This window comes from Chaetodon auriga, chromosome 1 (genome assembly GCF_051107435.1).
Source record: "Chaetodon auriga isolate fChaAug3 chromosome 1, fChaAug3.hap1, whole genome shotgun sequence".
In the NCBI taxonomy this organism is placed as follows: domain Eukaryota; kingdom Metazoa; phylum Chordata; class Actinopteri; order Chaetodontiformes; family Chaetodontidae; genus Chaetodon; species Chaetodon auriga.
Genome location: NC_135074.1, coordinates 15,199,218 through 15,226,950, shown reverse-complemented (window position 1 = coordinate 15,226,950; position 27,733 = coordinate 15,199,218). Strand labels below are relative to the sequence as shown.

The following is a 27,733-nucleotide window of genomic DNA, read 5'->3' as shown; positions in this document are numbered from 1 at the left end:
AATGTGGACTTCTATTTTTAGGACCGTCAGTGCATCCAAACCTCTGTGGTTTCTTAAAGGGCTTGACTTGATCATGGCTTTTCTTCGCATTAATATTTACAATGTCGGTTTAAACAATCAGTTTACAGCATGAAACCACTGAGCTGTCACTTCGTGCATCAGCGACTCAGTCCATCCACTGGAAGCAAAATTAAACCACTGTCAGGTCAGTTACACGACGCAACCAGCTACTGGAGCCAGAGGTGTAACACAAGGACACATTTACAGTGAGCTTTGGACTTTGCTATTAGTGATTAGGAGAGCCCTCCACTCATCAGGCAAACAGTTTCTTTCAATAACTGGACCTGAACCTTTTTTTTTTGAATAAAACACATACAGTAGATCCAGAAAGTTACATTTACTGTCCTGTTGCAGAAACTAAAGGACAAAACACCCACAGAAATGTTGGAGCTCCTCTTGAAATCAATAGCTTCAAGTTGTGGTAATAAGAACAATAGCATCTCCATTAAAGTCTAAGAGACTCCATGAATCCAAGTTTCATTTCCTCTCTGTTTTACACTGACGCCTACCCACGACATTATTTTATCATTCATTTGTGTCTTGTTTGGTGTTTCACAAAGTGTGACACGGGCATGGTGGACGAACAGATGGACAGACAGAGAAAGATATAAAAAAAAACTAGTGTCCACAAAATGACACAAATTAAACAGACTACTTTATATTTCAGTTTATCTGTGTGAAATCATTACATTTTCTTAAAAAACAGCTATATAAAAAAGTCAGTTGACACAAATATCCTTATTTTTTTCAGCAATTCAATGAATTGATAATCATATCTCAGCTGTTACGTCTGATTTCCCATCGAACAGCAGAAATTACATATAAACACAATCTTTACTTTTATTCAAAACACACTCAAACTTAATTAAATTGAAACCTAAACCAAAGGTTGACTGTGCTTGCTGTGGCAGGTCAAACTGTGTACTTGTCCTCCCCTTGCCTCTGTGCTTTGTGGTAGTGGGTGTAGCTGCTGTACAGTTCATTGAACACCTCTCTGACTCCCAGCTGCAGTCCAGCCATCAGAAACTTAATATCCTGCTCCATACACAGGTCCAGAATCTGATAGATCCCCTCTGTCAGATGCAGCTTAATGTCTGGTCGCAGAGTAACCTGGAGAGGCAAAGGAGATGTTAGGAGAAAAGATGGGAATTTAAAATAAGGCAAAAAGAAATTTGGATGAATCTGGGCTCAACCGATGTTCGTATCTATTTGATCAACCATTCCTTTGTTTCACTGGTTGAAATTCCAGAAACACACTAAGTCCCACCAGGCAGCGATGATCCTTCATACCACTCTTTCTTGGTTTATTAATGGCAACATGATACTGAGTGACTGTACACAGCCTGAGGGCCAGCCTGAAGCAAACATATCAAGCTACAAATGATGTGCCACATTAGTTGAAAGCTCATTTATGTGTCACATCCAGCTTCATAACCATAAGCTTCAGTCAGCCTGAGTGGCATCAAAGCACTTGACAGCATCAGCTATCCTGGCAAAACGAATGTTAATGCAAATGTTAAGAGCAGGACTACAAAGAGACGACACCGATATCAATTTATTACTCCTGTTTGAGTGGGAACAGCAAATATTCAAAGAGACAAGTGGAGATGATGGGTGGTTCTTAAGAAATGGTCCTTAAAGCTGGATTTGAATCCTCAGGCGTATCAGAAAAACAAAGTTCTCTAAAGGGGATAAATTCATTCTCATGATGTTATTGTGCCTATTTTCAGCCTATTGTACTGTAGGCGTGTTTCTCTTTTTGTTTTTCCAAAAACTTTCCAGAAATTGGGGAAAAGCAATATGAAGTTTTACAGCATGTTTTAGATGAAGTATGTAGTATTCAGCTAAATTTTAAGCAACTCTTTAAATAGGAATTGTGTAAAATCATAAGCCGCTGCACACACAGGATCAGTCTCGTATCACATGTGCAGCCCGCACTACTGCCAACACCGTCTGAGCCACAGGACTGCAGGCCTTCAGCCAAACCTTGATTATTTGACTGGAGTGAATATACTTACGATATTTCAGCGAGGCGGCAGATAGTAGCCTAAAGTAAACTACACAGGTTATAAGTTGAACTAAATCTATAACTAGTTTTTGCTCGGTAGCTGTTAGCGTGAGGGATGCAGGCTGATTGAGCGTGCCAACTCAAGAGTTTTAATTAATCTATTTCCATTCATTCTTGTTAAACAAGTCCACTCAATTAAAATTCAATTCACCTAAACTATTGATTTGTTCATATCTATTAGGAGGCTTTTCAATTATGTCTGCTTATCATGCGGTAAAAGGTTTGCTCACATTTGCCGATGACCTGGTAAATACAGGCTGACTGAATAACCCTTATATTCTTATATTTCTCATAAATTCCCATCAGTCCCTGGAAGTTTCCACCTTGAATATTGCCGGTATTTTGCAACCCTACTCTGAACTGAACTGAAAACTTAGTGGACAGCATCATTTTTAAACCAGGTTGAAGTTCAGGTCTGAAACTCAATGCAGAATATTGTCGAGTGACCCTGATCGATGTGATCATCACACCTCTGCCTGTGTGACAGCAGCGAACAACCAACACGACACCAAGGTTCGCTCGCCTCCTCCAACAACACACAATGTGCAGGCGCACACACACGTGAGGAACACAACGGAGAAACAAAACCTTTTGTGCTCAGTGAACCCTGCACGACCAGTCAGGAGAAAATTCAATAGCGTCTATCCATTCATGCCGGTTACATTATACCCGCACAGGCACACAGGTGCTGCACACCACGACCTGATGACTGGTGCGGTTGGCTGCATCTCAGCCCTCAGACTTACATCATGATGAAGACTGTGAAGATGATGGCAGCTACAGCTCGTGACTGTACCTGACTGTGAATAACTAGCTCCCTTAATTACAGGCTTCGCATTATGACGGAAACAGCTCATTATGGGTTTTCTGCAAACTAAGCCAACCTATCAAAAGTCACTTATTTCCTGTCTGTCAGCCCTGGAAGAGCGACCCTTTCTCTGTTGCTCTTCCTGAGCTTTCTGTCCTCCAAATATTTTTTCCTAATACATAACATTGTTTTTACTTTATTGAAGGCTTGTGTACCTAAACTTTATATCTGCTGCTGTATCAATTTGCAACCTCAAGTGAACTTGTGAAATCCATTCAACTAAAACTAAATGATTATGTTTAAATGAAGGTGCAGACGCAGAGTTTACACATCAAAGTCTGTTTACAGATCTCGTGGAGCAGTGGAGTGGGCTGCTCTTTATAGAGTTTTCAATAGAAGAGCAAGTCCAACTTGTTCAATATCAAGTAGAAGTGCCCAAATTAATGGACTCCACCCGCACTGTACTTTTCTAACTGTAGCTCTGCTCTAGTTCAGCAACACCTGGCTGCTGCATGGAAAGTTCAGTTCAGGCGAAGAGCCATTAGAAACAGCTAAATTACCTGTGACTTACAAAAGAGGTCCATCTCTTTGAAAAGCCACATTAAAAGCACAATATAAATCCAATGTTAGGATCATTAGGTGACTCACACAGAGCTCAAAGAATCCGAAACACCTCTTTCTCAATATTGCTGTCTTCCTGTCTGTCTGTCTGTCTGTCTGTCTGTCTGTCTGTCTGTCTGTCTGTCTGGACTTTCATGTCTTCCTTTCAATGTGCGACTCTGCTGGAAACTGCTGAGTCAGGTTGGCGTCATGTTAAATACAGTCTGGGAGCAGAGAGGAGCTGCGTTCACAAACCAGACGTGACTCACTGCTTGGAGGGAACATCCAGCCTAAAACTTCATTCCAGTACAGTAATCCTGGACCTGTTCACTCAGATTTGTGAACATTTACAATCTGGCCAATGGAAATACTCCCCATCTCTGCTTTTGAGCGTCAGTGTCTCCGTTACTCTGCTCAGCTGAATCTCGCCAGCTCGACACGCGCCGCCAGACAAACTAGGCTGGATCAAAGGATCAGCTGAGATCCTGCTGCCGTATTCATACGTGTGTGTGTGTGTGTGTGTGTGTGTGTGTGTGTGTGTGTGTGTGTGTGTGTACCTTCTGCAGTTCTGTGACATACTGAGCCACCATGAAGGCCGACAGCGTGGTGAAGCTCTCAGCTGTAGCAGCAATGTGAGAGTACATCCTCTCTATCAATCTGGAGCTCTGGAGATACACGTCACTGTCTGGACCTTTAAAAATGATGATGGTGATGTTTAGTCATTAACCTGTTTACATGTGACAAATCCAGTTTGTTTATTTCGACATCATTCCCAGGTATACTGACGGCATAACAGGCAAGACTTAGGGATTTAGATGCGGTTGCCACTGGACTTTCTGCACTTCAATTGCACTATTAAGGTTTTAAATGTTTGTTTATAAGACAAGGTAATGAATCAGCTTGGAAGTCTTAAAGAATATTAGGTTAGTAGAGGAGCAGAGAACAGGATGGACATCCAGAAAAGAGCACACTGAAAATTACAGATACTTCTACATCTTGCTGTAAGAGCAGACCTATTGGCTTGTCAATGATCATTTCTTTGTGGACTAAGTGGAAATCACTGCAACACAGACATGTGTTTCCGTTGGATTTAGACTGTAAACACTGTGAACCTTCCCTGTCTTAACATTACCTTTGGAAGGTGACTGCTGTTGAGTAATTATCAGTGCTTACCAGTTCCAGTACCGCCCAGGAACAGGAAATTTTCCTCTTTAAAATGTTAATGCAGCATCAAACTGACTTTCAAGTTAATGAATGGTGTAGGGCTCCGTGCAATATTCTTGGTGTATATGTAGATGTGTGTGTGATACTGTAGTGTGACTGTAAATGTGTGCTACGTCACTGAGTTCTCTCTACGCACAAGACAAACTTCTCCCACGGGACACTTCAAATGGTGCTACCAGAGAGCAGTTTGTTACCCATCTGCCTTCTTTGCTACATTTCAAGGACAGACGGGCACACTATGAACAGTATGTTATATTTTGACAAACATGTCAGATCAACTGAATTCTTGACAATGTTTCTCTCCAAACCATTATGTTTTTCTCCATGTTAATAATAAGTTTTGTCTGTGTCCGATCTGTTACCTGTGTCTCCATCTCCTCTCTGCCGACCCTCCTGCATGATGGATGCCACCAGACGATGGAAGACATTCAAGAATGACGGAGCTGCGTTCAACATCACCTGGGCACACAAGTAAGAATACAGTCCCAAAATGTTTACACAGTTAAACATTTGTCAGGTTAGGATATCCACTTATATGAAGGGATGGGATATTTATCAAAGGGACTTCATGGTAAATTACTTTAACATGGATCCTGGTCTGCAAGACCTACTGATGGTCCAGTCTCCCCATATACTGTCGATCGTTTAGGTGGATGAGAGTGGAGTTTACACCCTTACAATCAGAGGATTGTTAAAAAAACAACAGCTACAATAAACCCCACACCAAACATATAGGTTAAATTACAGGAAAACACATAGAAAATGGAGCACAAGGCATCGACTGTGGTAAAATGTTTTTTTTTTTCTAAGTTTAATTAGGTAATTAAAAGTTTTAGGACGTTAGAAGTTGAACAGAAAGACCTTTTTAATTTTGGATAAAACCAGTCCTGCATTATTCATCTACCACATCATTTTCACTGCTTGACTCATAACAGAGCAGCCATAAACTTGCAGTCCAAAAAATGACTTGAGGTAAAAGTTGGATTCCCACAAGAGCTACGTTTGCATTTCTGTCCATACCTCTCTCTGTTCTCTATTCAAGGCCTGCAGTGGACAGGCGGATTGAAGGGAGGGAGAATACAAACGAGGAGGAGGTGATGTCACCAGCTCTGGTTGGAGCTCAGTAATGGTTTCCATCGACTTAAACCCACTCCATGCCAACCGACATTGCGTGCCAGCTCCCCTACCTCTCCTCTCCACCTCCCTCCTCCGTCCTATCACACCTCCTTTCTCCAGCTCACTCCCTGCTTTTGTTTCGCCCTGAAACTTCCCTCATGCATCGCATTCAAATCACATCTGAAGTGTCTTGTTCTCCGTCTACTGCTTCTTCTGTCATCGCTTTATTACTTCTTTTTTTCATTCCCTCTCTTCTTCTACAAATGAGCACCCTCCCTCCCCCCTCTGTCGGTCTCCTTTACTGCTGTGTTTTGTCCCCACAAACATCTGATATCAGTTAGCCGGTTCTTGCCCTGTTTTATTCAGTGCAGCGGCCCCGTTTCGGTCGTACTACGTCATTGTTATGTCGCAAAAAAACTGTCAACATTTCAGAGAGCGAGAAACTGAAAAATTATCACATTAACACCATTGATACGAAAGCGGCTGAACTAAACAAAAGTGGAATGTGGATGTAAAAGTTTCAAACTTCTCGTAAAGTGTCTTTCCGGAGAGAAGAATGCTTTCTGACTCTCGGGGTGCCATGCAAGCACTTCCAGTAAAAGCTAAAAAACTGGGCATTCTGAGGTTTTCGTGCAGCTGCAGCATGACTCTGGTGAGCTGCAATATCCTTTTGTTTAAAGCAACATTCCTCTGGGGCATCCTGTGGGCTCAGCAGCACAGTTTAAGGCACATTTCGCATTTTCGTTAAATCACAGACTCACAGCCGCAGCCTTGACCGTTAACGTCCTTCATTACCCAGGAGCATAGGTTTGGATCATAAGTGGGGGGAGGGTGGGGGAAAAGTTAATGTTAGTTAAATTCCTTGTGCTTTCCACCATAATGTTCCTATACCAAAAAGAAGCCACAGAAATTGCTTCATCATAATGCACTGACCTCATTTCCTTTAAAGACCTGATAAGAACTATTATGTTATATAACAAATGTTGAGAAAGACCCTTTAAACTCAATAAATAATGTTTTATTTCTATCGTTACTACAAAGAGTCTTTTATTGCTTTATCTTTGATTGATGGACTGCTTTACACAGGAGGGTGTGCCTGTTGTTTCAGCTACTCGCAGTAACATTAAGGGGTTGGACATAATATAATAAAATCAGTATGACACAGTATAATTTAACAGCACCACAAACTGCATTCTCCAAAATGACCCTGCAGTTGAATAAACACCTCTCTGAAATCGTTTCAGCACAAACTGAGCTTTCTAACCATGATGAAAGGAGGATTTATTCCATGAGTGTTGGATTAGACTGCATTAGTTTTAGCTCTGTGTTCCTAATAATATATGACATAATTCTTTGACACAGCCACTCTGTCCTCTCTAATACACTCGTGGTTACATGGCGGATATATTCAGTTTTTTCCCCACACACATTTGTGCTTGAAGTGTTCAATGTGTTTATACCTCTCCCATTTGCCCTGCTCTGTTTTTCTTCCTTTGAATATATTCCCACGTCTCCCACAAATAAAACCCCTGATTTTAATCTAATCTAATCTTTCAAATCTCTCTGCATCACCTTGAAACCTCTGACAGTATTGTAACCCGGGTAAATCACTACTTCCTTTTCCATTCATCTCCATGTTTACTACCTCACCCATTCACTCCCTCTCCCCACCCACACCCACCCACCCATCTGCCTCCTCATACCTGAGGATGACACTGGATGATGGCAAACAACGCCTCATGAACAGCCAGGAACGCCGACTGGTAGACGAGTGGGGTCAAGCGGTCGAGGGGCACCAACTGGAGCGCTCCGAGGGCCAAGATCACATGATGAGGGTTGGAGATGAGCCCCTCCCCCTGGCGCAGCACTGATGTCATTGACATCACCGTAGGAACGGTAAAGGGGAGGGTCAGAGAGACGTTCTGACTGGACGATCTTACTAAGAACTGTAATGGAGAAAGGTGCCCACACAGAGAGCTGGAGGTGAGTGACAACACCAACAGACATCTTCACTCGTCACACTACAACAACCACAAGTGTTACTAATAATATTAACAATGGCTCTCTTCTGTTCAAGTGTCAGCCATGACGGTGTGACAGGGAGCCAGCATGCACAGAAAGTGAAGCAGTTCAATGCAATTCACCCATCTTTAATGTCGTTATTTACACCTGTGCTTTTCCTTTTGTAACATTTCAAAATGTCTTCTGTGAAAGAGTGATTATGCACTCTATTGAATATAACTCAGCTTTGTCCAACTCCATATTAATTGAAAACATGCTTTTCAAGAGCTGCATGTTGCAAAAAAAAAAAAAAAAAAACTTTTCCAAATATTGCACTGCTTTTAAAACAGTCATATTTTACAGGCATTAAATGTCAGACTTTTAAATGGGCGAGAGCAGGGTGGAGTAAATATGGAAACAACAGATCGGACAGATGACACACATATGGACAAAATGAGTGTGGGTAAAAGAGACAGTTATAATGTTTAAGTACTGTGTTTGTGTTTGTTTGTGTGTGTGTATGTGTGTGTGTGTGTGCAGTATGGTTAAGCAGACTGCTGTGTTGTCTGTCTGCTCCACCCAACAGGCCTGATGAAAAACACATTGACCAAAAGTGCTTCAGTGGAAATTACAATGAACAGGCATTCCAACGGAAATCAGCAGACCATGATTGTCATTTGGCTGCTGAGTCACTCAAGACAGCCGTCACATATATTTCCAGCACACTGTTATTATAATTATTACTGATGTTGGGCCAGAGAACATACTGTAAAATACTCTTGACACACTGTCACTGGCTTGTCTTAACATGTTTGAGCAACTTATACAGAGAATTCTTGCTTCATGGATTTCCTTTCATCTACACATGGACAGAAATGTAATCACAAGATTAGCAAAATGTAATGACAGCTATTTTAGTGGCACTAAGGATTACTTCTATCCTGCAAGTGCACTACTGAGTCAATTTAATCCATTCTCTCTGCCCCAAACGCACAGCTGGCTTCAGAACAATATCTGCCAGCGTATCCTCATTCTGGTGATTTTAAACTAGGTGCTGTCTAAATTTGGTGGTAATGGCTTCTTTGTGAAAATGACATCTGGACAACACATCACACACCTGCTCTGATCATTTTAGCTTAAGCAGCTCCTTCTATCAGGAAGCAATCGTAAAACAGAATTTCCTCCTCACCCTCGGGTGCTGTCACCAATCTTGCAGTTTGGATTTGGACATTTTCAATATCCCTTTCAAACATTTTAAAGATTCTGCAAAGGTCTGATGACTAGTTTAATACCGGTTACAAAATGACTGGATTGACGCAAACAACTCCTAATCGTAAAACCAAATTCATAAACCTTGGCTCAGGTGCATGCCCACATGTGTATGTAGGCGTGCGTGTGTGTGTGTGTGTGTGTGTGTGTGTGTGTGTGTGTGTGTGTGTGTGTGTGTGTGTGTGTGTGTGTGTGTTTCTCACCACCATAGCAGATATAATCTGTGGTGCAGTGAGCCACAGAGCTTTAGAGCAGGGCTCAGGTAACTGACAGCAGAACAGCAGCTTAATGATGATTACTGCAGATAGCACCTCCTGGAGAACAGTGAAAGAGGAGCTAGAGTGAGAGGACAGTTCATTTGCTAGATACTTAATGTCACAGCAAATTTGACTGCTCGTGAAAATTACAAAAACTAAAATAATAAACCTGAAAAAATGAAATTAGACAAAATAACAACATTTTTTTTGACTTCTAAACATGAAAAAACAAGAGTTCACATTATTAGGATTGATCTGGGCCTCACCCTGTAGCTTCCTGCCTTCAGGTGGCCGGTGTCCAGTCCTTCTCTGATCATCATCAGCAGCAGGTTGAGCTGGCCTGTAGTACTTTTCTCCACTAGGTGGCGCAGCAGCTCCTGCACAGCTGGCTCCAGCTCACAAATTTCATTTGAGGACAGCCAAGAAGCTGAAAGCAGAGTGAACATGTGTTACGCTCAGGACGACGATGCGTAACTGAAATACAAAAGAACACCTCTGCCACAAATTCTACCAACACAAAGACAACAATGTTCAGTTTTGATTGACACTGAGTCAGCAAAATATTAGAAACACATTTCAATATACAGTTTAAAGCTGACCTGTGACCAAACTTTTAAGTCCAATACTAAAGTAAGTGAGACTTTTATTCGTCAAATTGTCTAAAACAGCTGGCATGGAATAAAACAAAGACAGTTTAAACTTATGTCATGTGCATAATGCTGAGGCGTGTACTAATTTCACAGGCAAATGATGTTTGTTCTTCACATACTGTCTGCTTTCATGTACCTGTCAGCAGTCTGTGCACATTCTGCAGTATCTGCATGTACAGCTCATCCGGCTCCTTTCCTTCTTTATTCTCTCCTTGCTCCACCTCCTTCCCCCCTCCCGTCTTCTTCACTGCTTTGTAGAAAGCTGACAGGAAATGGAGAGAGGAAACCAGGAAGTCCATGGGCCTGTGGGCAGAGCTTATTTCTTTGAGGATCTGCTGGCAGATGCCCTGATACAGGCTCATATGCCTCAGCTTGGAGTCATTCTGGTTCTTCTCTTCCTCCACGGAGAGTGAGGACAGTTCACTGTGCAGCATGACAGTGACAACTTCAACCACAAAGGCTTGACCAAGAAAGCTGGCGGGCTGGATGGCAGACTGACTGGCAGTCTGGGGCTTCAGGACAGACTCAACAGCTGGTCCCAGTGAAGCAGTCATTCTTGTGAGCATCTGTACTAAAGTTTGATCCATTGGTTTACTTCTTCCCAGGTTAGAGGACATTGCTTTGGAGAAAGAGGTCAGCGATGCCAGCAGGAGATGAACACACAGAATGGACGCTCCTGGATCTGCTTTACCTGATGCTGAAGCTGGTGCCACACTTTGCCTGCTTGCCATTTCCTTACTGGTGAGAAAGGAGGCGAACTGGTCCAGGTTGAGTCGAACGCTGCTGTTTCTGATTATAATCAACTGAACTGAGCACCTGATGAAGTCCTGCACCGCTTTGATTAAATCCAACCAATCGGGGCTGCGTGTGGCTCGAAATCTTCCACTGTTGCTATGCCAGAGGAGAGAAGACACGACAGTCTGCAGCAGAGTGCCACCATGGATGAGCTTCAAAACACTTTGGAAGTTTCTACCCTCCAGGAGACAAGTCAGAATTCTGAGCAGTTTCACCTGGAGTACAGCGCCATCTCCAGATTCAGGAGACTCCGCAGCCATCTGGTCTGACTGACCGGAGGCGGAGGTGAGCATGAAGAGGAGAAGGAGGAAAATAGAGGAGAGATCCTCAGAGTTCATCCCATCTGTGTTTAGGTGTGTTAAGACTTGGAGTAAATTCAACAGTTCCTTGCTCTGTGTGTCAGTCAGCAAAACAGCCACCTCTCCAGTCTGTGAGGATGCCAATATATCCTCAATTATGGTCTCCTTTTCCACAAGTGTGGGCAGAGGCTGCCTGGCATCCCTCTCCAAAGGGTTCATTCCAATTCCTTTTTCCTGAAACTTCAGGAGCGTGGGACAAACCTTGGGTACATGTGCTGCATTGAGGACTCCAATCATGCTCCGTGCGAGGGAACGAACTGTAGCAGAGAACAGTGAAGGCAACTCGGCAAGAATGGGGCTCTGGAGAAGCTGTGAAGATATGAGGCAGACAGTCAGAGAGCTGGGTGGCGGGTCTTTTCCTCCATCTGTCTGTCTGCTGAGGAGTGAACCCACAAGTGCATCTGCTATACAACCCACATCTTCTCTGCTCAGATAGGGAGCGATCAAAGGCAAATTGGATGTGATGTGATACCAGTGTGCTACAGGGTAGGAGCAGGCGTTCACGCTCCCTATCTGCCCGTCCCACACCTGCTTCCCATCCAGACTCACCGCAAACTCTGATTTAGCTGCAATAAACTGGGCGGCCCTGTTTAGCAGTGTGGCAGCACTGGATTCAGAAAGTAAGGGGGTGTCTAACAAAATCTTCTTTGTCTGTTGCAAAGTGAGGAGTTTGAGCAGCAAACAGCTCATGGGGCTGCAGGATGGTTGCACTGCTGGAAAGATCTCACCAGAGATGAGACTTTCTATTTGGGTTAGCGCTGGAGCACAGTCTTCCGTCTCACTCACAGCTGTTGTCTGGGCTGAGTCGAGAGCTGTGTATTTGCTGCAATGGATATAGAAGAGTGTGTCGACTTCCACACAGGTGTACCGGAGGAGGAGAGTGGCCTCCTGGGTCTTTTGTTCCCACAGCGCTGCCATTTGAGACCGTGAGAGCTGCTCTGGCTCTCTGTGGTCCACATTCTTTTTGCCTTTCCTTGGGGTCCTCTGAACTGAACTTATATTTGTTTTTACAGCCTTCTTTGTGGTTGTCAACAGATGTAATAGGTCCTTGACTACCTGTTGCATCTCTGCCATCAGGACCTGACTCTGCCTAACTACGGGAAGAGGAGAAGCATTGTCTAGAGTCTTCAGACTAAACAAAATGACATGAAGCAGCTGGCTGAGGGAGAATAGCTTCAGAGATGCATCCTCTTTCTCTTGGTCCACCTTTATTTCTTTATTCATCCCTTTATCATCTCGTCCCCCATCAATCTCCATCTTCTCTGCACCTCTTTCCTCCTTCACCAGGTCAGGTAGTATATACCTCCTGATGCTCTCCAACACTGATGAGCAGATCTCTAGGACTTGGGAAGGTGGAGTGTCCAGAAGACAGGTCGTGAGCGAGGCGGAGATGCCCTCAGACAGCAGAGGAGGTCGGAGGTGGTCCAGGGCCGGCTGACAGATCACAGACAGGAGATCGGAAAAGAGGCGAGGCAGCTGACGAAGCTTAGTGTAGGTCTGGAGGAGACTGCACACCATGAGCTGTTTGGGAAACAAACATTTTGTCTCAGTTAATCTCTTTTTCATTTTACTATTCGAGGGTAGTGTCTAATTCTGGGACAGTATTTCATGTTGATTTTTTGGTGAAATACAAACTAAGTTAAGATTAAATCAAGACCTGTCTGGCCCGTTGCACTCGTGCTTCCATGCACTCCGAATCAACCCAGGCCGAGGATAACAGCTGGTCCAGGTCTGGTTCAAGAATCAGATGGTTGAGATTCAACAGAACTTTTAAACAGCGGTACCATGCTGGGATGCTGAAAGACAAGAGAGGAAAAGTTTCCACTGTATGACAAACAAATTAGACAAAAAACATGACTTAATTTTATTTGAATGTGAAAAACCATTAATAGACAATGAAAAATACATCAAGGGGAGTGTGTGTTTTGTGTTTTTTTACCTTGGCTGGGCTTGGTTGAAGAGCATTTGTCCCAGGGCTCTGTAAAACTTGAGCTGGACCTCTCCATGCCTGATCCTGTCTGCTGCTACATTGTAAATATCAGCAGACAGAGTCTGGCTTAGCAGGGACTCCACAGCCAGCAGAGCCAGGCTCCAGCTCTCTGGGGTGCAGAGGGAGGCTGGGGGACACTTAAGGCCAGGGGACTCAGAGACTGGCTGGTTGGCTTTGGCAGGTGAGGGTGAGTGTCCATCAAGACCCACATCCAAGGTGGGGATCAACCTGGTAAGGAAATAGAAACACAGCATCCTGTGCACTTCCTCGCTCTCTCCTTTGCCTTTTCCGTAGCTTTCCAGAAAGAACTTGAACAGCAGACACAACGTGTTGGACTTCACAGTGTAGTGTAAGGTCGGCTCACAGTAGCCCTGAGTGCTCAGTTTGGAAAGTATCCCACTGACTGGCTTCATTGGGCCTTTCGCCCCTGCAGAACCTCGTTTCCCAGAGTCCTCTTTAGATGGAAGGAGCTCCTCCTTGTAGGAGGTCAGATACTCAGAGGGAAAGAGAGCCAGCTGAAGGATGGAGTCTATCTTTATGCGGATGTCTCTGCATAGCTGCTGACGAAGACCCAGATGTGTGTGAGAAGATGCAAATTCTCCAGAGGTCAGCAGGTGTCTGAGTAGTACTAACGTCTGGATCAGCTGGTTGGTCACCAAAGTAAAGACTCTGTTAGGATTGGCTTGTTGTCGCTGAACTGACAAATAACATGACAGCACCTGAAGCAATACGTCAAATAAATTAGCTGACTGGAGGTTTTCCTTTGGCTTGGGAGGGGATTTATTAGCATCTAATTCTGGCAGACCTGGAGGACTTTCGGTGATCGGCTCAATTTGGGAACTGTCCAAATTGCTAATAAGCTGAGTTTGAAGACACTCTGTCATCACCTCATCTTGACATGTGACAGATTCAGCCATTAGGGGTTCTGTGAGTAATGGCTGTTGTAGCTCACAGCAGGCCAGAGAGCAGAGCTTAGCCAGGAGATCGACCATGAGTTCATACTTGGTGGTGAAAACAGATGAGAGCGCAGGAGAAGAGAGGAGGCCCTGACACACACTCAGTATGGTGGACACACACACCAGTGACTTGGAGCCAACACGCGCACACTCCTGGAGACGCTCAAGCAGAAGCTGGAGGTAAACAGAGAAAAAGGTGTCAGTAAGAGCTTCATATATCAGTGTCAATGCACCCTCTTTCTAGAGTATGAACAGCCAAAATATTAGTCCAACATGTGATACAGCAGCAGACAATCACAAAAACAATTTAAATAAATCAGTGTTGCACGACAGCACACCTGTGCCATGTTGAGCCTCAGGCTGACGGTCTTGCCCTGCTTGAGAAGAGAGTGGAGCTTCCTGCTGTGAAGCAGATCATCAAGGTAACACCACAGTCCCTCCAAAACATGGTGAGAAAACTCCACCTTCTGACTGTACCAGCCTGTCAGGGCGTGAGTGCACCAGTCCAACAACACCTGCAGCGGAAATAGGTCAAGAATTAAGTCAAGAGTTAAGCTATTAAATTCATTTAAACAGTCAATCTTTTCTTCTGTGAGATTTTTCATTAGATTGTCAAATGGACAATGAATGAATCCAAATGAATCAAAAGTGAAAAAGCACTTAACAAATGAGAGAGTAAATCTGTAACCACACCACCACATTAAGACAGGCAAAAAGCGTTCATTATCCTTCAATGAAGACACAAACGCTGTGTGTGGCAACCTCAGTTGTTACCTGTTCTTTGTTGGGCAGCAGGCACTGAGTGGAGATCCAGGCAAAACGTGCCAGCTTCAGCTTGTCCTCCCATGGAGTCTGAGGACTCTTCAGTTTCAGATGGATACCTGAGTAGATGGCAGCCATCGCTGCAGTCTGTGCTACTGCTGCACAGACCTAAAGAGGAGGGACAACAGAGGAGCAAAGGTGAGAACACCTTAATATCATCTATATATACTGATGAGTATTCAGTCCATTTAACAGTGATAAACTATACCAGCATTGAAACTGGTACTTTACATCAAAATGCACGTGCAAACATCCACTCACCCAGGACAGTAAAGAATTCACATTTACCACAAAGACATAAACCACAGACAGCAACTAAGCCAGAGGAAATAGAAAAGTTTTGTATTTTCAATGTCAACACAAGTATGACAGATGGCAATTCATCAGCACCAAAGCTAAGTAACCAAAGCACCCACACAACTGGTGGAACTTGGAAGCGACGCAGAGTCTGGAGCAGGTGTGATGAGCAAATTATTTTTCATTGTCAAATCTGTTTCAAGTCTGTCTGATGTCCTCAGTGTACAAGGCTTTAACAAACCGGCATGCTTTCATGCTAACGACAGCTAGCTAACGTAACCTGGCATAGTCTAGCTAAAGTCAAATGACGCTACTACTGAGGCTGCTTCTCGTCTGCACGCAGGCAGCTTGTTTACTTTTTCAGAATATAACATACAGTTGTATAAACGTAGCTTATCACACTCACGACGTTTGAACGTGCACGTGTCCGCTGTTTTCAGAGGTGGACGAACTTTCAACTTTCACCCTGTCTGCCAGGCAAAAGCAATAGAAAGTCGATCTGATTTATCGGCCAACGGCTGGCTCCGCGATCAGGCAAATATTCGCTTTTCACCTCCACTTTGCACATAACCTGATAGAAACTGCATTTAATTGAGGTTCATCAGATGATTATGTATTCATTTAATTTCAAAATCAATGAAAACTCAGCTTGCTGAGAAAACTGTTGAGAAAATATTTGAACTAATATCCAATGTTAAATTATTCTTAAACAACACATGTATGTTTGTGTGAACTAAATAAAAAAGTTGCCGTTTTGTTCTTTTGGTAAAAATTTGTTAATACATTTCGTTTTGCAACCTTTCAAAACTCATTCACAAAACACTTACGGCAAGGTATTAATGATCTGGGCTTGCTTGGTTATGCCTGTGAAACTTTGCATATATCGTCAGCCATTGAATTCCCCAGTCTAGGAGGAGGAAGAGGAGGAGGAATCGTATGTACATGCGTACGAAACCAGGGTCACCTTTCCTGTTTTTACCCTTTTAGACTCTTTCCAGGGAAATTAGGTTCATGTGTCAGAGCGGAGTTGGTGTTAGTCGGTCGTCGGCAGCTCGTGTCTCCACTTCATCCGTCTGCTAACCAAATGTCCAGCGACAGATGACTGTGACAGGAGGGTTTTGGTAGCTGTTCAGTGATAAGAGATAACTGGGTGAAGGCGGCTGTCAGGCGCAGATAAAACGGACAATAACGGTCTAAACTCGACAATGAAGCGGGAAGAAGCTCTGCAACAGCTCGGTTATGGATACAGTGCGTTGACCTAACAGCTGGGGGACCGAAGCTCTTCTCCGACTGGACTTGCTTAACAAGAAACACCTCAACACAATCAATCACTGAATCTAAGGGAGGGGGACACACTATATTTCTTCAACCTCTTGTCAAATTTATCTCGTATCTTTTCAATAGCTGACAACCAGGACGATGCGGCTTTTAATTCGCATGTCAAGATGTACTCATGGTGGGCATTTGCACAAACTCAAGCTGGCGCAGCCGAGGATGTTATGGCTGGAGCCCCGTCTCACCCTCTCATCCGCCCACCGGAGGAAGAGACAGTCGACCGGGATCAAGCCGTCAGTCCAGCCATCACCTGCTTTCCCCCTCTCCTCACCCAGACCCTTCATGTCTGGCCTGCCGTGCAGCCCCCTCAGATGTCTCCCTGCACTGTGTTCACACGCACGGACGCTCACGCACACACCTGTTGCCTTCGCCAGCTCTTCAGCAGCCTCCACACCAACACCAGCCGGATCAGTGAAGACCCAGACCGACTCGGAGGGAGGCCGGACTCCCAACAAGGTCCCCATGGAGGATGCTCAGAGGATTTTGCGGCTTGCTCACCCGGAGAGGTGGAGACTTGCAGGTAAATTTGTGGCCTTTAGGTCCTTCTCCTGATAAGGGAATCGGGAAAGGTGCCAAATTGTCTAAAGGGTTTGACTTTGCTGGTAATGATACAGTTGTCACATTTATTGTCGTTTTTTTTCCCATTGTAGGAGAAAGTGGAGAGCATACACACACTGAGTGAAAGCGCTTTAAGCTTTATTGCACTGACAAAAGGCAAATGTTTGTCTGATGAAACCCCTGTAAGGTTTAAATGCTGCAAAAAAGCTTTTAGAGCCTAATACCAGTTTGCAGATACTCTTCATTTTCTCCCTCATTGCATGTGTTATCTTGCATCTCGTCTAAATAGGGGGATGGGCGCACAGCTACCTTTCTAACTACAGGTGGATGATTTTGATTTCATGTAAACAGGAAAAAAAAAGCCCTTTATAAATCTTATTTCCGCTTGTTCCAGTTGGTCACATATGTTACAACAGTTTTTTCCTTTTTTAAGAAAGTTCAAAATGACATGAGAGAGGAGATAAAAGTTCAAACTCAATGAAAAGAAAAGCTCATTGTACTGTACCATGTGTGGGCTTTGTAGCGCTCTCAAGCATCTGGCCCCTATGTTTTAACAGTGGCTGTGAATTACTATCATTTGTTTAAAGTGTATGTTTTGCTTTGATTCTGAACTTTTCCTTTATCCACTGCAGCTGCTGTAGGCTTCCTAACGGTCTCCAGTGCAGTAACTATGTCAGCTCCGTTCCTCCTGGGTAAAGTGATTGACACCATTTACAACAGTGGAACAAACACAGAGACAATGACAGCCTCCCTGACATCATTGTCTATCATTCTGGCTGGTATGTTCCTGTGTGGTGCGGCTGCCAATGCTGCCAGAGTCTACCTCATTCAGACCTCAGGTGAGACGAGGATGGGTTTTAATACTCTACAGGGGCACATGAAGAGGCACAGACACAAAATTCAGACAAATGATTAGAAAAGTATACAACTGTCTGCATCAAAGAGCAGGATGTGAGGAATATGCTTGCATGTGTCCTCCAGGCTGTTTGTATTCTTGTCGTGAGTAAGTTGAGGAGGTCAACATGAAGCCTTAGATGTGAAGCAAGAGCCTGGAGATTGTTAGTTTAGATTAGCATAAATACAGGAAGCAGGAGACAGTTCCAACATGTACCTACCAGCACCTCGACAGCTTTAACATGATGTATTCTGTTTGTTTAATACGTACAAAAGTGGAAATGCTGTAATGATTTCTTGGCGTGCCCAGCAGCCTGGTGCAGTGACTTCCTGGCAACCTTTCAGTGACCACATCTCTATTTGTGTATGGATTAAACACACAAGATACTAAATATTAATTAATGATCTTTAGAGATGCAGGGGGGTGGATTGTTGAACTTTGGACAAAGTCAGGCTAGCTTTTTTTCAACCCGTTGATTAACCATTTACTACAATATGCCAGAGACAAATACCAATGACAAGATAACGGGGCCTAAAGTCATGTTTTCAAAGATGTCATGAAATATGTGCAACTGTCAGCATTTGTTCACGTCTTGTCTCTTCTCTTTGCAGGCCAAAAGATTGTTCGTAATCTCCGTGCCTCCCTCTTCTCCTCCATCCTCAGACAGGAAGTGGCATTTTTTGACAGGAATAGCACCGGCGAGCTTATCAACCGTCTCTCTGCTGACACGGCCGTGGTGGGCCGCTCCATCACTGACAACCTGTCAGACGGGCTGAGAGCTGTCGTACAGGCAGCTGCTGGTGTCAGTATGATGGTGAGTACGACCCTCAGAGTGGTCCACTGTGGTTGGTAGGGATGGTCTTTTATGATACATTTGTGCTGTGAAGTAAATGTGGTAGGTTTTGTATTGTTGGTGTGTCTGAAATACTTTTGAATTGAACAGAATTATTGCAAACTGAGGCTGGATGCCTCTGAAGCTAAATAAATCCCTGTATCTTCCGTAGCTTAACCAGCCAGCCTGACTTTTAGATACACTACAGTCATTTAACAGCAAAGTCAGCCGCGTGCATAGTGTTGTGCTGTTTAGTACAAGGAAGTATTTGAGACTTTTTTTTTTGTTCCTTTTGTCTGCATCTTTCCATTCTGTGCTGTTGGTATGTGAGCTGAGAGTTTGGGAGGACTGTTGTGAAACAGGTTCAACAAAACAAAACAAGGAAAAGTGTGTGCATGTGAAGACGGTCACTTATATGCAGTTTTGACCAACAGGTGGTTGAACTGCTGCTCATTTGCTGAGCTTTTAATCCAAATCATGCTCATCTGACTGTATTCTGTCTCCACTTTTTTACGTATTAATGGTCGTGGACGAGTTCGCCAACAGGTCCATTAACTGACGCCTTGACTTCGTTCACATAACAGATTTTTTTTTCTACAGGAAAGTTAACTGCTGTTTTCTCTCTCTCTCTCTCTCCCCTCTGCCAGTTCTACGTGTCCCCCACTCTTGCAAGCTTTGTGTTGCTGATTGTTCCTCCTGTGACTGTTCTTGCTGCGGTCTATGGCAGATACCTTCGCACCATCTCTAAACGCACACAGGACGCACTTGCGCAAGCCACACAGGTACAGCAGAGAAGTATTGATTAGGTTTTGTAATCACATTTTTCGTGTTAAATGTTGCCAGATGTTCAGGCACAGAGAATATTAAGGCCTTTTTTGAGGATGTGGTAATTAAAAACAAGGAAGCTGGCTGTGACAAAATGTGATTGCTAATTTTTGTGTCAATAAATCCAGTGTTTTTGCCCTTTTTATATGATTTCAGTGAAGCTTTATACTGTAATCAGCCGTTCATGTCATTGGTTAGTAAAGCCACACTGTTTGTCTGCCGTCTGTTTCTCTGTGTACCTGATATAAAAGCTTAACTGCCTGCAGCAGCTTAATTAAATTTGCGGAGTAAATTTCCTGTTTTGATAGTCTGACTTCTGATTTTAGATAAAGCACTAATTAAACTGTTTGTGTGTGTAGTTGGCAGAGGAGCGTATCAGCAACTTGCGGACAGTGAGGGCTTTTGGTAAAGAGATGTTCGAAGTCGACGCGTACAAACAGTTGACAGACCAGGTCTTCAGTCTGGCCAGGCAGGAGGCTTTACTGCGAGCTGGCTTCTTCGGAATGGTAAGTGCAAATCTGTGTGCAAGTCAGTTTTATTTATGTAGCCCAGCATCACAAGTGCGTGCATGTGAGTCCTGTCAGTGATGCAAATCCACACTTGGGAAATGAGGTGTTGCACAGAGGCTTCTGCTTTTTTGCCGACGTCTTTCTGGTTTGTCACAATACCACAGCACCTGGCATGTCTGTATATGAAGGATGTTTCGCCATAAAACAGTATTATCAAATCTTCCATATAAGGTCGGAGAATAAAAAGCTTAAAGCAGCGCTGACACAACCCTGTGACACAACTTGCTAAGCCTCACAGCTCTGAAACAGGTCTCTCTCTTCCTATTTAGCATGTGGACATCTGTATGTTAAATTGTTCTTAAGGTAGGATGAAATGAGGCTTTAATTGTCCACGCTTATTTATATCATAGGGCTATTGTATTGGACTACATTTAGCTGAATGTCTCTAACTGGCAGCTCAGTCTTCGGATGAAAAACAAGGTCTAACTTGAACCAATCATTATTGAAAATATTGTCCTTCTCCCTGCATCTCTTCCCCTCAGCTCAGTCAACTGTTGTTGCAGCTGCTGAGACAGGCGGTAAACAGTATAATCAATGCTGTGTCAGGAAGTAGCACTGCCAGATGTTGTAGTAATCAAATTACCTGGTGTATGTGTGTGTGTGCGTGTGTGTGTGTGTGTTTCAGACTGGTCTCAGTGGTAACATCATGATCCTGTCAGTGCTGTACAAGGGAGGCCTTCTGATGGCCAACCAGCACATGACTGTGGGAGAGCTCTCATCATTCCTCTTGTACACCTTCTGGGTGGGCTTCAGCATTACAGGTAACACACACATACAGACGTACAGGTCATGTGCACGTCTCCATTTGTAGGAATTCCCTGATCTGTACTGTTTACCTCTGTGTGTATGACGGCTTGTGGCTTGGTGTTTTTGTGTTTGATGTGCAGGTTTGAGTTCATTCTACTCTGAGCTAATGAAGGGATTTGGAGCAGGAACCAGACTGTGGGAGCTGATGGACAGAAAGCCTGAGTTTCCTCTAAATGGTCAGTAGGCAAACACACACACACACACACACACAGCTCACATGATGCACTCACCCAACTACATCAACGAGTATCCATTTTTGTCCTGTAAAACTATCAACAAGTTATTATTCATTTATTCTGTGTGTCCTGAAAATAGTAATATTCTGAATAGAACTGTTCAAGTAAGATATTTCTTTTTCTTTGATCATTACTGCTTACAGAAAAGTGGATGATGGGTAAATTTCACATCTACCATCTTAACCCTTCTCTGTTTAACTGTTTATTCACTGTCTTGCTTGAAAAATGTGAAGATTTTATTTGCTATTACAAAACAGGCGTAGGTAGAAAGTATCCAACACCTCTTGCTTTTTAATTTAGACCTTCCCTTTATTTTGCTTCTCAGTCAATAAATGCTATGTACATTTTAACAAGAAGTAAAATAATCTGGTACTTTTTTTTTTTTTGCTTCATTTCCTTCTTCATTTATTTAATTACTCATCATTTGACTCTCAGATTGTATTACTGTATTAAACCAACCAAACAAGTTAAACTAAACAGTTGTTCCTCTTCCTCTGCTCCTCCACAGAGGGTCTGGTGCTTCCTCCAGAGCAGCTGAAGGGCCAGCTGGAGTTTCGTGATATATCCTTTGCCTACCCAACGCGTAAGGAGGCTCCTGTTTTCCAGAACCTCAGTCTGTTGGTCCCAGCCGGTACCATCATGGCTGTCGTGGGTCCCAGTGGGTCTGGAAAATCAACCCTGGTGTCACTGCTGCTCAGGCTGTACGACACCGATGCTGGTGAGAGCGCGTTTCTTCTGTCTTCTCCCTCAGCGAAATACACCAACCACTGCTTAGTCATTGGGCACTTCTGACGATGAGAAACTTAAAGACTGTCAGATGGTTGTTTTACCTCTGGGAATGGCCTTCTTTCTCCAGGCATCATCACCATAGATGGTCGCGACATCAGAGATCTGAATCCCAATTGGCTCAGGAGTCACACTGGGACTGTCAGCCAGGTAATAAATTCATCCTCAACTTGTTTATGTTGAGTGAAGATGGTCTCTGTTTGTCTCACCCTCCCCCTCTCCTCTCCTCACCTCTCTCCCAGGAGCCCGTGCTGTTTTCTTGCTCTATAAGAGATAATATAGCGTACGGTGCAGTGGACCCAGACGCTGTGACCACAGAGGACATCTACAGGGCAGCCAGAGTGGCCAACGCCTATAATTTCATCAAGGCTTTTCCTAAGGGCTTTGACACTGTAGTGGGGGAGAAAGGAGTGCTGTTGTCAGGTGAGACACAGAAGTATGTAAACATGTACTCGATGCAAGAAAGCTTGTGTCGCCAACAGGCTGTTTTCCATCCGTATGTTCAATGTTGGGAGGAATCCTCGTTTATTCCTTTTAAGTTACCTCATTAAAATTCAAATTCATGATATACTTAGTAATGTAAATTTTAATTCTCTCTTAATAACACTTTCATATTTTTAGACCTAACTTAACATTCAAGACATTTTGAAAGACAGTACTCTCTGTTTCTTTTTTTGTCCTATTGTAACTTTGACTCTTGAGGTATTCTCAGAAGTAATTCTCTGACTTTCTATAGTGTTTGTATTTAGTGTAATTTTTTTGTCACAGTGGAATTATGGCAATTTTTTTCTACTCCGAACATGAAGAGCTTTAAAAACTATTCTGTCGACCGCTGTCATGGTCCCGTGCTTACAGCCGATGCATCGGGCCTGTTCAGATGAAGCCTTTGTGAGTCTATATGATGAAGCTGTGTGTTTGCTTCTCAGGTGGTCAGAAGCAAAGGATAGCCATCGCCAGAGCTCTGCTTAAGGTGAGTGCAACAGCATGCTCATTTTAATGTTTCAGAATAAAGCACAACTCTGGTCGCAGCTGTCATCTGCTCGTAACGTTTGTTATCCATTAATCAGGTCATAGGGACAGGAAGTGGGTGCTCTTGTCGTCGTCGGTGTCTAATTATTCTGTTCTACAAAAATAGCTTGAAATGACCTGTGGAACCAGGGTCCACACCAGGCCCAGGGAACTTTTTCAAGGCTCAGTTTGGTTGGGGTCACTGGTGATTGGGCAATACCTGAGAGGCTTATTAGGCATTTGCATTTGGGGGTCGGGGGGAGTCAGGGGGCAGCAATTGTAACAGGACTGGCTTGACCCCCCCCGTCCCCCTTGGTAGCCCCCTGGCATACTAAATTATTGAACGCATATATCACACTAACCTCTGCACTGAATAGAACCGCTTCTCTTTGGCGAGCCGTCTGATGTCGATGTAGTGACGATGACGATGCTCCTCCCAGCTGGTTTTCCAGGTTTTCCAGTGTTGAGCAGAACTGAGTCAGTTTTGAAAAGAGCTGCTGTCAGTTGTGCGTGTTTGCTTTGTAGCTCAATGATTTCATGTTGTAGGTTGTCATGCAGATCAGCTGACCCCCCACATTAAACATCGAAGCAAATATGTTCAGTTCCTTTTGTTGACTCTTCACGTCCTGAATCCTCTCTCCAAACGCCTGAAGGAGGCTTCACACTCAGCAGCAGATTCAGATGTCAGAGTAGGCTTTAGTTCTTGCAGATTAGGAAAATGTGCAGTGTTTCCTCTTTCCAGTTGTCACCTGCCACAGCTTTCATTTCACTTCAGATAATTTATATTTGAGAGCAGAGAGCTGAGAAGCTGCTGGAACTCGCTCCTTCACAAAGTCTCCTTCTTAATGAGCTTTTAGTTTCTCATTAGCTCGCTCACCACAAAAGCCTGAAAAGCTGTGAAAGCTGCCTGATGGGCATCCAAAGAGTGTTAACTTTATCCACACACGTTTGTCCTGGCAGCTCATTCAGCCAAATGTGATTGCAGCTGCAATGACTGTTGAGTTTGGTCCCACACAAACTAACTTCAGCAGCAAAAGTTTGTCCATTTCTCTTGAAAAGTTAGACACTCCGCATCTACTTGCATGTTGTTGACAGGTGCTGTGATGCATTGATGTGATATCAGCTGGTCAGCATGTGTTGCTTTCAATGACCGCTTGGAAGAACATGTTAGTCTTCTGTTTTGTGTTGTTTTCTTTATTACTGAAGAAGTAATCGCTTTTTGTATTTATGAATTGCCTCTCAGGGCAGATCAAACGGTCTCAGTTTAAGTATACAGCCTGTTGGTCATCAGCATATTCAGATGAGAGAGCAGATGTCATGTTTGTTTTCTCCCTCCACAGAATCCTAAGATCCTGCTTTTAGACGAGGCTACCAGGTGAGAAGGACTGAAATGTGATAAATGAATTGTTTCAGAAAGCAAAACTACTTAACTTGCAGCCCTGCAGATAGAAATTATGATGATAGTACTGCCTTCAAAAACTGTATTCTTTTGTGCTGGTAGAGACACATCTTAGGTCAAAATCCTAAACAGCCATCTTTCCACAGTGCTTTGGATTCTGAGAACGAGTTCCTGGTCCAGGAAGCCTTGGAGCGTCTGATGGAGGGTAAACCTCTCTGTCTTTGTCTTTGAAGCTGCATCCATTTATGAAGAATTGTTGTTTTGGTTTTCACTCCTGGGAGTCTTTGTTTCTCCTGTTTTATTTCCTGCCCTTTTCGCCCAATCACCAGGGAGGACGGTCGTGATCATCGCTCACCGTCTATCCACCATCCAGAATGCGAACGCTGTCGCTGTGCTGGACCAGCGGCGTGTAGCCGAGTGCGGCCAGCACACAGAGCTGCTAGGCAACAGGCAAGGACTGTTCAGAAAACTGATGGAGAAGCAGGCGTTTCTACAAGAAGAGCAGAAACAGGCACTTCGCTGAGAGGATGAGGAAGAGGGTGAAATCGTCAGGTGAGGTCAGAGGCTGGAAAAAACCTGGCTTTGCTCCCGGTGGGTGCACAGGGCAGAGGGGAAAAAAAAGATATTGTCTGGAATAGCTAGAGATAGATAAAAGGTGAAGGAAAGCAGAACTTTGTACAGGACTACAGATGAACTTTAGAGAGAGAGGGGATCGGAAAGCTAACAGGAAATGTAACGGGAGTGTTGTTTCACTGCTGACAGGAAACACACAGAGTGATCCACGGTGAAGGCCTGAGAACTGAAACATGGATCAGACAGTTCTTAGAGATGCTTGATTTTGAAAATATCTATTTCTACACTGACAGACGAGGACAGAATAAGAGGCTGAGAGTGACAGGACACATGAAGCTCATAGACAACATTTGTTAAATCACTGTTGCTACCATAGGTTTGGGAAAATTCTGTATTAAACAGTTCAGGCGTACGGGAGAAATGTGACCGTATGAATCTGGCGTGACAGACCTCTTTCATCCCCTGCTATGGGACTGTAGTCTGATATCACTTCATGATTTTCATAGCCAAACCAAAAACAGTCCAGGATGATGTATACAGAACAGCTAAATATATATTTGTTTATGAATTTGTGTCTATTTATTATTGAGTTTTTAAACTTGAAGCTAAACATGAGAGCCTTTTTATAGTCATTTTAGAGCTTGAACAAGCCAAATGAAGCAGCTATTGTGTTGTCTACACTGTGTTGTGAAACAGGACTGAACACTGTTCACATATCTAAGGAAGGATGTAGAGTAATGTATGCACATTTGTCATGAACCATATTCATGATTGAAGTCACAGCTGAGGTGCTACGCATCTAAAAAGCATGACTTCACTCTCTAGTTTTCCTTGCTTTGGGTCACCTTTGTGTCTAACAAAATAAAATGTGCAGAGTTGCTTGAGGCCTGTTGAACGGCTTCTTTTCTGGCCGATGTTCTGCTGTTCTCGGGTATGAAGAGAACAGGAGACGTGTCATCGTGAGTCTGTGATTCCCTCGTCGTTTTCTCTCCAAAATGTCACACATTGCAAATCAGTATGTAATCTATCAGCTGTTAATATTCTTTTTAAAAAACAGAAACTGACATTATGACTTAACTGTGTGCAACATTTGGGACTGCATACTCTTCACTGCTGTGTCTGTCAGTCTGTGACATGACTGCCCCCCCCCCCCCAATGCTGTGTGCACTGGTAAGTGTTTATATGATATGCACTTGGCCTGCATTAAATTCTATATAAACAGCTCTCATAAAGCCACTTACATGTTAGCCACAGAGCTGGGGAGTCAGCTAAATATATAGCTGACCTGGAGAGCCAGACGAAGAGGTAATGGCTCTCCTCAGTAAATATTTGGATGGTAAATGTTAACCTTACTGCTCAGGGGGAGTCTAGACAAGTTTGTTAAGCCAGACATGCAAATGCCCTTAGCATGAATCCAGCACAGCTGTAAAGTCCGGGAGAAACTACTAAACTCATCCATATTTGCTCAGATCAGTTTTGACTGTGTGTTATTTAAAGTGCATTTCACATTGTTTTACAACAAGGAATCATTTTATGTATGGTTAGACAGGCTCGATGAACTACAAACTGTGGTTACATGATGTTTGCCGTGGGTCAGACGTTTGGCAGGTATCTGACAAATAAACTATACTGGACATCTGTGTACAAATATTTACAGATGATCAAATCAGTCTCTAATTGATTAAGTCAAAACTACATTCCTGCATTTCTGTTGCTCTAAAACAGAAGTCAGACAGTAGGTGGAGGAGCTCCCTGTCACATGAATTACATCTAATTATTGCCTTTGACTGAACTGACAAAACTGCAAGCTCGTGTGCTTTTCTCTGAGGTTTAGGCTCGATTTTCTTTTTATTTGTGTTTCAGTTGTTCTAAATGGGGTTAGAAACTTGAATCAATGTGAATGTAACTTTGTTTACGATTTGAAGTCAATGATGTGTAGACACGATACACTTCAACAGAAATGAAAAGGACTCGGTCTTGATCATATTTTAATGAGGGGCAGTGTCAGGATTAACTAATGCAACACTGATCGTAGGGAAAAGGTTGTTTGAATAGCCGACTAATGTTGTCTGTGTAATCATGTTCTACTTATATACATTTTGGGGTTTTATATATATTTATTACAGAGTATAGACTGAATGGCAGCAGAATATTTGCTCTGTTCTGTTCATTACGAGCTGATGTATCATGGACAGTTTATCTTCAATGTTGTCTTTTTGTTGTTGTTGTTTTCTTGTTATTTCACCCAAAAGGGAAGTGGTTTGTACTTCACTCACTACAAATTTCATTTCTTCACACCATCTTCACTTCAAAGTTACCTGCCGTGATCACCAAACCCTGCCCAATCAGATGAAATGTAAGGAATATAACAAATCACATAAGACTGCTGGAAGTTTCTTTTTTAACCTATATGGAATAAATTTTTAATTATTTTTGTGGTTGGTAAATTATTATACTTCTATATAAAGGTAAATAAAGTGAGATAATTGGTTTTGTTTGTGGGTTTTGTTTGGGTGCTCGGCCTGTTTCGGGACATACACTGAATTAAATCAGAATGGGTTTAAATGGCTAAAAAAAAAAATGTGGATTTTCTTTTTGTGTGTTTGTGTGTTTGTTTGTTTTTTGACAGGTTGAAATT

General features: G+C 43.3%; 2 protein-coding genes across 3 annotated transcripts; one reads left to right on the top strand and one right to left on the bottom strand.

The window, feature by feature from the left end:
• Window positions 1-699: 699 nt before the first annotated feature.
• urb2 (URB2 ribosome biogenesis homolog) lies at window positions 700-15,705 on the bottom strand. The gene is made up of 12 exons (XM_076726172.1): window positions 15,679-15,705; window positions 14,928-15,083; window positions 14,492-14,668; window positions 13,147-14,327; window positions 12,865-13,003; window positions 10,190-12,728; window positions 9,670-9,830; window positions 9,350-9,460; window positions 7,580-7,822; window positions 5,123-5,219; window positions 4,094-4,227; window positions 700-1,170 (listed from the first exon to the last, which is right to left on the bottom strand). Exons 2-12 carry the CDS (start codon window positions 15,051-15,053, stop codon window positions 973-975), a joined length of 5,106 nt encoding a protein of 1,701 aa, XP_076582287.1. The 5' UTR covers window positions 15,054-15,083; window positions 15,679-15,705; the 3' UTR covers window positions 700-972.
• A 473-nt stretch (window positions 15,706-16,178) lies between these two features.
• On the top strand, window positions 16,179-27,527 carry abcb10 (ATP-binding cassette, sub-family B (MDR/TAP), member 10). Of its 2 annotated transcripts, XM_076726133.1 has the most exons (15): window positions 16,179-17,127; window positions 17,798-18,004; window positions 18,672-18,874; window positions 19,540-19,674; window positions 20,077-20,223; window positions 20,912-21,047; window positions 21,174-21,269; window positions 21,473-21,487; window positions 21,838-22,047; window positions 22,186-22,265; window positions 22,358-22,538; window positions 23,042-23,085; window positions 24,464-24,498; window positions 24,669-24,727; window positions 24,852-27,527. In XM_076726133.1, the coding sequence occupies exons 1-15, from the start codon at window positions 16,692-16,694 to the stop codon at window positions 25,043-25,045; spliced, it is 2,178 nt and encodes a 725-aa protein (XP_076582248.1). In that variant the 5' UTR covers window positions 16,179-16,691; the 3' UTR covers window positions 25,046-27,527. The 2 variants fall into 2 exon arrangements, with proteins under 2 accessions (XP_076582248.1, XP_076582259.1); XM_076726144.1 differs by lacking the exon at window positions 21,473-21,487.
• Window positions 27,528-27,733: the final 206 nt, after the last annotated feature.